The following is an 8,508-nucleotide window of genomic DNA, read 5'->3' as shown; positions in this document are numbered from 1 at the left end:
TCAGGTGGCATTTGCAGCTTTCACAGCAGCTTTATGGCCTTCAGTTCTGTGGCACTTTTGTTTAACAACCTGCACTGATTTTCGCCAAGCATCCATGGCTGACCGACTCCCTCAATTTCTCTGGAGCGGTACGACGCGTGGGATTCTCCGTGTGTAACACAGCAGAGCCTGGTCCATGGGAGTACAACGTTCCCCCTGTGCTTCTGCGTTGTTGGCACAGAGACCGCCGTGTCCCAGCGGAGCCGGGAGAGGGTCAGCCGGATGGATGTGAGTGTGCAACTTGTTGCTCTTTTTCTTCCCAGCCATGTCTCAAGCCGTGCAGACCAACGGGACGCAACCCTTAAGCAAAACCTGGGAGCTCAGTTTGTATGAGCTGCAAAGAACGCCTCAGGTAAGGCGTGCCACGGGGCTGGCCGCATGCTTTTTGGAACGTGGAGCTTGATGTTGAGGATTTTCTTTTTCCTTTAGGAGTCTTAACTGCCTACTCGAAATGATAGAATAGTTAAAAAAAAAAATCCTCCCAAAACAAAACCTCTCATCAGATTTAAAAAAAAAAAGTTTGATCTCTTCCTGTTTCTTCTTCTCTTCTCTTCTCTTCTCTTCTCTTCTCTTCTCTTCTCTTCTCTTCTCTTCTCTTCTCTTCTCTTCTCTTCTCTTCTCTTCTCTTCTCTTCTCTTCTCTTCTCTTCTCTTCTCTTCTCTTCTCTTCTCCCCCTCTTCTCTTCTCCCCCCTCTTCTCTTCTCCCCCTCTTCTCTTCTCCCCCTCTTCTCTTCTCCCCCTCTTCTCTTCTCCCCCTCTTCTCTTCTCCCCCTCTTCTCTTCTCCCCCTCTTCTCTTCTCCCCCTTCCTTCCTTTCCCCTTCCTTCCTTTCCTTCTTCCCCCTCTTTAGCAGCATGGTTGTATGTGCTTCCGGTTGTGCATCTGTCTTGGTTTATCTTTTTACTGTGTTTCTCTTTAAAAGACTAGTAAACCATGCAATCTCTGCAAGGAAGTGCCTAAATTCCATTCAAGAACTTTCTTTTATGTTAGGAAGCAATCACCGATGGCTTGGAGATAGTGGTGTCACCCAGGAGCCTGCACAGTGAACTGATGTGTCCCATCTGTCTGGATATGTTAAAAAACACCATGACGACAAAAGAATGTTTGCATCGCTTCTGTGCCGACTGCATCATCACAGCCCTCAGGAGTGGGTACGTCAATATGGCTACAGGGAAGAGGGATTTCACTTCAGAGGAAAACGTCATCAAGGAAATCCTTCCAAGTCCTGGGTGTTGCTGTGGACGTTACGTGCGTGTGCCCTGCCAGTTCCTGAATGCACAGGGCACCTTTTGTGTTTCATTCCTGTGTGTTGAGCCGCCTGTGGCAGAGCAGACTTGGCCTTTTCCTTGGATGAAAAATCATCCCATAACTTGTTTTTTTTGCAAGGGGTTGAAAACCCCTTTTATCTTCTTTTTTTTTTTTTTTTTAAGATCTTACAACAGCGAAACAAAAAATATAGTACATTGCTTACAAAAATGAGACTTATTTCCCTCATTCTTCCTTCTCCTAACAATAATTTCCAAATTGTGTGGCCTTTCAGGAGTAGTCCTGCTTCCAAGCTGCACCCCTGAAACAACCTACAACTGAAGCACAAATAATTTTTCTTGTATTCTTCAATTACAAGCTCGTGTTTTCCCAAAAGCAACACAACTCCGAGATAACCAACAGCAATTAAGTCAGTGATGTTGAGAATCCATTTCTGGTAACGGCAATTACCTGTGTGCATGTCACACTTAATTTGCTGTGCCTGTGTAAATTCTGAGGAGTAATTAGCAAAGGCACGTTAGAAGGCAACAAGAAAACCATCAGGAGTAGACACCAGCGTTTCGGCTATTGAGGCCCCTTCCTCTTAGAGAAGAAAAATGGTGTGAACCTGACATTTTAGTTAAATGAGAGCAAAATGGTAGGAAGGGCAAGACTGCTTTAGTTTTCCCATTAATTAGTGCTGGAACCATAGAATAGGGTCCTTCATCTCTGTTTTGTCCTGTGAGTGCTAGAAAGACTATGCCTTAAATAATTCCCACTAGATGTGCCTTTTTTCTAGGTGAAAATCCAGCCAGAGGCTTAAGGGAAGAACCAGTTTGCAGAGTGGAACTTTTCAGTCTAAATACAGTTTGCTTAACCATACTTTTTTTTTTAAAAAAAAACCCAAACAGTTAAGCAGGGAGATGCACGTTTGGGGGATTTTGTTTCAATATCTGGAACTACATGATCTGTCAAAAGATAGAAGCCCCGTTCCAGATTTACTATAAATGTTGAGTCTCGGTGAGCACTTTGACCAAAAATTGCAGCATTAAGGCAGACTGTTGTTCTTGTTTGTTTGTTTTTTTTTTCCTTCTTGTCCCTGTCCAGCAATAAAGAATGTCCCACGTGTCGTAAGAAGCTGGTTTCGAAAAGATCGCTGAGACCAGATCCCAATTTCGATGCTCTCATCAGCAAAATTTATCCGAGCCGAGACGAATACGAAGCTCACCAGGAGCGAGTGCTGGCCAGGATCAGCAAACACAACAACCAGCAGGCGTTAAGTCACAGCATCGAGGAGGGACTGAAGATTCAGGCAATGAACAGGTACCTCATTTGTCCACGTGTGACCTTCGTTTGCCTTAACACTGAAAACACGCTGTCTGTCCCCGCTCCCTGTGCCGCCCGACATTCCTCTTCTCTCCTCCCAAGTCTCCCAAAAGAATTTTTAACCTTTGGCAAAGTAAGTGTTAATCTTTTGGCTACTAACAGAAACCTGGGTCTCGCTCCCCGCAGCTTCTGCGTCAGGTTTCAGCTGAGCTTTCCCAAACTGTGGCTTTTGCATCTTGATAATAAACAATTAATAATAATAATAATGATAATACAATGAACCCTGTACCAACTGCCAACCTTAGGCTGCCCAGGGAGGTGGTTGAGTCTCCATCCCTGGATGTGTTTAAGAATAGGGTGGATGATCTACTTGAGGATATGGTTTAATGGGGATTAGGGACGGTTGGACTCGATGATCTCTAAGGTCTTTTCCAACCTAGAAATCTATGAATCTATGAATCTATGAACATATCACCACTACATGCAAATAAACGTACGCGATGCCAGAACTAGCCGTGGCTTGATTGGCAAGGCTGGAATATACAGCAGAGAAGTTCTGTGTGTGCATTTAAACTGGAGAGGCCCCAAATTTTATGTTGTGGGGAAGCACGGTGTGATTTCTGTTTCAGATGCCATGTGGATTTATATTTAGATGAAAATAATGGTCTGAAAAATAAAAATAAATGTATGACATTAAAAGCGATCTTGAAATGTGTCTAAAAGGTGTTTGAGGGATAGGGACAAATCTTGTCTGGTCTATGAGAATCTTTTTGTAAGAAAGAATGAATTTTATTGTATTTTTTTGAAAAAAACTTTAAATATCTCTGCAACGTTTAGCGCTTGTGCGTGCATATGCCTAACTTCTGGCATAGAATCATAGAATCACAGAATGGTTTGGGTTGGAAGGGACCTCAAAGACCATCCAGTTCCAACCCCCCTGCCGTGGGCAGGGACACTACTTTCCACTACACCAGGTTGCTCAAAGCCTCATCCAACCTGGCCTTGAACACTGCCAGGGATGGCGCAGCCACAGCTTCTCTGGGCAACCTGTGCCAGTGCCTCACAACCCTCTGAGTGAAAAATTTCTTCCTAATATCCATGAGGGAGCCCAGGAGAGGGAGGAGTCGTATGAGCATTGTAAGCCTGTGCGTTGGGTGAATTCCGAGCGCGAGTTAGCGGTGGTTTCCTATTTCTGCTCAGGTTACAGAGGGGCAAGAAGCAACAGATCGAGAACGGCAGCGGAGCAGAAGATAACGGGGACAGTTCACACTGTAGCAATGCCTCCACACACAGCAACCAGGAAGCGGGGCCCAGTAACAAGAGGACCAAAACGTCGGATGATTCTGGGCTAGAACTGGATAATAACAACACAACTGTGGCAATAGACCCCGTGATGGATGGTGCTAGTGAAATCGAATTGGTCTTCAGGCCTCATCCAACCCTCATGGAGAACGATGACAGCGCACAGACGAGGTAAATGTCTTCTATTCCTCCTCATGTATTCTCCTGTTATTTTCTGGTGCTTTTGTTTTCTGTCACTCCTTGGGGCTTTTAAAAATCAATTTATTTTGAATCATAGAACCATAGAATGGTTTGGGTTGGAAGGGACCTCAAAGACCATCTAGTTCCAACCCCTCTGCCGTGGGCAGGGACACCTTCCACAAGTCTCATCCAACCTGGCCTTGAACACTTCCAGGGATGAGGCAGCCACAACTTCTCTGGGCACCCTGTTCCAGTGCCTCATCACCCTCATTGTAAAAAATCTTTTCCTTATATCATACCACATCCTGTTTGGACATCCATATGGACATCCTGGAAAGTCCATATGCACCTTCCCTTCCTCCCGTTGCAAGTCAGGTAGATGGTGCTGCTCAACTATTATCAAGAATGCAGCAACAATCTGGTTTAAGCCTTTGATCACAAATAAAGACGTTTTTAAAGGTTTCTAGCATTGCAGTTCACACTGAGTACTAGGGCAATGGTATAATATCCGCCTTTTTCTACTTAATCCTAATATTCTTTGGGAATAAACAAACCTTGCATAGCATCAGCAGTTTTTGGAGCGGCTTTGTGTCAGCGGGATTTGTAGGCTGGAAGTTTTTCCTGGCATTTTTTTTCATGATCCAGTCCAAGCACAGACTGCAAATTTTGGATGACAGCAACGAGCAGTCTCGTGGAGTTTTCTCAGATCCCTTCTTGGCTTTGTCTCCTGATGAGACATCTCTCTGTAGTGCCTATAAATACTTGAAAAACTTCAGCCAGCTTTTCTTTTTGGTTTGGAATTGCGACGGAGTTCTGGGGGTTGTTCCGAAAGGCAAAGCTAGACTGCTGGGAGAGGCCTCTGCAGCGTTTGTGTCAGCCTTTAATTCCCGCATGGAGAATCGAAGTGGGAACAAGTAGTGAGGCAATAAGGAAGAGTAACTTCCCTTGTTGTTCCCCATACCTGCAACTCAAACCTCTCCGGTTATCTTTGTGGTTGTTGTCACAGATACATCAAGACCTCCGGCAATGCCACCGTGGATCACTTGTCCAAGTACCTAGCCGTGAGGTTGGCTTTGGAGGAGCTTCGTAGCAAAGGAGAGTCCAACCAGATGAACCTTGACACGGCCAGTGAGAAGCAGTACACCATTTACATCGCGACCGCCAACGGGCAGTTCACTGTAAGTAGAACTTGTGGCTAGGAGGAGAAGCGAGCACCCATACGTCTTTGATCCAGATTTGACTAAAATCTACTCGGACGGACTTTTCCCGAGTTGGCCTAGGGGTACAACTCATAGCACCCCGTTGTTTATTTAGAAGCAGGTCAGTTCCCTGGTAGGAAAACACTTGGTGAGTGGAAAAGGAGGCGGATAAACTACTTGGGGAAGAGATGCCAGCAGCTACTAGCTGACTTAGGCCAGGTGAGGACCTCACCTTTTGTTTTACACTTCAAAATTGAAGAGGAAAAACATTCATTCATCTGAGACTCTGGTTTCCAGAGCAGGCAGACGCTTCCCGGCGCTAGGAAGCGCTGTCGTAAGGCGGCATTTCTCCCGCTTCCGTGTAGGCTTCTACTATTCCACTATGGAACAGCTGGGAGCGCGCTTAGGGAAGAATCCCTCCTCTGTCACTGACTTCGGAATACACAGATGGAACATCATGGCAATAGCGCAGTTAGCTTGAACTCGGCGCTGGGTCTTACACTCGAGCGTTTACGGGAATAAAACGAGTCTCCTGGTTACGAGAGAGATGCTCTGCCATGAGAGTCTACTTTCAGACATGACTAGAGACTGTCCCTTGGATGAAAGCAGAGATGACGCTTCTGCTGTAGATCTACCACATCTATCACATCTACCACTCCATTTGCAAAGAGAGGAAAGAGGGAAAACTCCAAGTTCGCTTGATTTACAACTATATTCACTTTGCAAAAGTGTTTTCTCGGAGCTGTTTTAGTGACATCAGGAGTTCAGAATAGCTTTCATGTTGCTTTTTGACGCCGAGTGGTTAACTAATACCTTGCTCCACATTATCAGTGACAATTCTTTAAGTCAGTGCGTTCCTCTGATTTCCACAGTTCATAAAATCATAGAATGGTTTGGGTTGGAAGGGACCTCAAAGATCATCTAGTTCCAAGCCCCCTGCCATGGGCAGGGACACCTTCCACTACACCAGATTGCCCAAAGCCTCATCCAGCCTGGCCTTGAACACTTCCAGGGATGGGGCAGCCACAGCTTCTCTGGGCAACCCGTTCCAGTGCTCCAGTACTACCTGTGCGAGCCATCAGATTGATTTCATTTCTGTTTTGGTCTTCTCTCCTAGGTATTAAATGGGTCGTTTTCCTTGGAATTGGTCAGTGAGAAGTACTGGAAAGTGAACAAACCCATGGAACTGTACTATGCACCAACAAAGGAACATAAATAAGCTGTGCTGGAAAACTGAGATGGGACTAACTCTTTTTATAGCTGTGACTTTAATATTAAAAGAAGGCACCACCGTTATCTTCATGGACAACACGTGTGATGCCTTCAGGCTCCCTCAGTATACTTATTAATATGATTAGACAGTATTCTGGGTTGTGTTTAATTTAGTCTTTGGTTTGGGTTTTTGATTCTTCCCTAGGAGACTAAATGACCTTCTCCGGTGCATTCCAGTGTTTGACATGCTTTTTTGTTCCTAATGCATGAGAATTGAACGAGTGTTCCAGTTTGGAATGTCTTAATTTTGTCCAGGTAAATCTGGATTTCTTAACACATTTGCCCCGGTTACAGTAGCCTCTGTGAAATACTGAGCATGGGATGGCGAAGCCAAACAGTAACGTACGCCGAGGAGTGTGTGAAATGGTGTCATTTGCTCCTGGTTATCCATAGAAAAGGTTGGTAGAGAATTGATTTCTGGTAGTCTTGCAGCTAGAGGTCATCTGATTCCTTTAAAAAGATTTATTAATTGTTTTCTTGTGAACAAATAGAGCTGTCCTTTAAAACCCAGCTGTTTTCCGGGCTTAATCCTTCAATACAAGGGGATTCGTGAGATTGGCTTGCATTTTAACAAATATTTCGGTCAAAAAAAAAACCCAGACAACCCAAACCCGTAACTCTTCCCCATGTAGAACATACCAGTCTCGATGCTCACTGCAGCCTCCTGTCTGGCCCCTGGTGCAGGGTTGTCCTGTCCTCACCAAACTCAATTGGAACAAAATCTTCAGGAATTTTTACAGCCCTACTCTGTTCCCTAGAACAGCAGATTTTTCTTGTGAATGTATCAGAACGTCCTTTAAAGAATCGTTCTGAAAACTTTTTGAGTTTTTTACAGCAAATCCGCGAAATTCCAGCACATGGACATAATGCAGCATCGAAATTCTTTGATTTATGGGATTTGTGCCACCCCAGCTGTGAGCTTATCCAGCCTTCAGTTCGAGCAGGGAGGACTTCAACCATAAGCTGCTCAAAGGTTATGGTTTTCTTTTTGTTTTCTTTTTTTTTTTTTTTTTGCCATAGCTTTAAGAAATATGGCTTAGCACTTTGGAAGACAATTTTAGTACTTGACAAAGTTTACCGTTTAGTGTCTTAAATTTAGGTTCAAGTTTTAAAACTTGGCAGTGGGCCGTTGTGCAAAGTCCAGGAGCTGCTGTTCGTTTGCATGGTGAACTCCTCTTCCCTCGCTCTGGACCTTGCTGTCCCTTCATGGGGGTGGCTTTACCTCTTGGCCTTCTGTCTTAAGGGCAGCGGCGCGACCGTGAGGTTCCCTTCGCTGTAGACTTGCTGATGAAGCCTTCACCCATTTGCACCTGAAGCTAAAAGTTGCTGTGATAGGTGAGAAGTGATAGACTTTCAACCACACAGTATTGCTCCTTCTTCGTCTTGCCCGTAGTTAGGATGTTTTTGGCATGTGGTACGTAAGTATTCAGAGGTTTGGAGATTCTCTTGGGAAGGAACTGCCCTTCCGTCGCTTCTGTTTTTCAGGCCTCCTCGCGCTTGTAACGACGCGTCCGTTCCGACTGCCATTTCGGATCAGCTTTATCCCGATGTGAAAACTGCACAGGCTTCTTTGAGTAACTTCATTTCTCTTACTGGAAAGACTTGGGGGGTTTTGTGACATGAAACAGAAGTTCTCCAGCCTCCAGAGAACAGAGAGGGGGCAGTTTTTAAGGAAATAACGTTATTCATGAGTTTCTGGTGAAATGTTGCATTGTATAGACTAGTAGTGCATGTCCACTAAGTATAATCCGGGGGGGTGGGAGAGCAGGGATGAGAAATGCTTTAAAATTCACGGGGAAACGTCTAGATTAGTTGCAGCGTACCTTCCCGTTGTGATAGCTAAGGTCATGTCCAGTCCCTTCAGCAAGAGGTGTTTGTGAAGCTGAGCACTCCGTCTAGGAGCTGGCTGTCACTTTGTCCCCAGTTCTTTACAAAGCCTGGGAGAA

General features: G+C 45.0%; 1 protein-coding gene across 1 annotated transcript; it reads left to right on the top strand.

Annotated features, from left to right (window-relative positions):
- Positions 1 to 304: 304 nt before the first annotated feature.
- Positions 305 to 6,509, top strand: RNF2 (ring finger protein 2). Its single transcript, XM_009979151.2, has 6 exons — positions 305 to 391; positions 1,029 to 1,189; positions 2,391 to 2,606; positions 3,810 to 4,082; positions 5,098 to 5,269; positions 6,408 to 6,509. Exons 1-6 carry the CDS (start codon positions 305 to 307, stop codon positions 6,507 to 6,509), a joined length of 1,011 nt encoding a protein of 336 aa, XP_009977453.1.
- The last annotated feature ends 1,999 nt before the right edge of the window (positions 6,510 to 8,508 follow it).

Source organism: Tauraco erythrolophus, chromosome 10 (assembly GCF_009769465.1).
Source record: "Tauraco erythrolophus isolate bTauEry1 chromosome 10, bTauEry1.pri, whole genome shotgun sequence".
Lineage (NCBI taxonomy): Eukaryota > Metazoa > Chordata > Aves > Musophagiformes > Musophagidae > Tauraco > Tauraco erythrolophus.
This window is presented reverse-complemented; position numbering and strand designations above follow the sequence as displayed.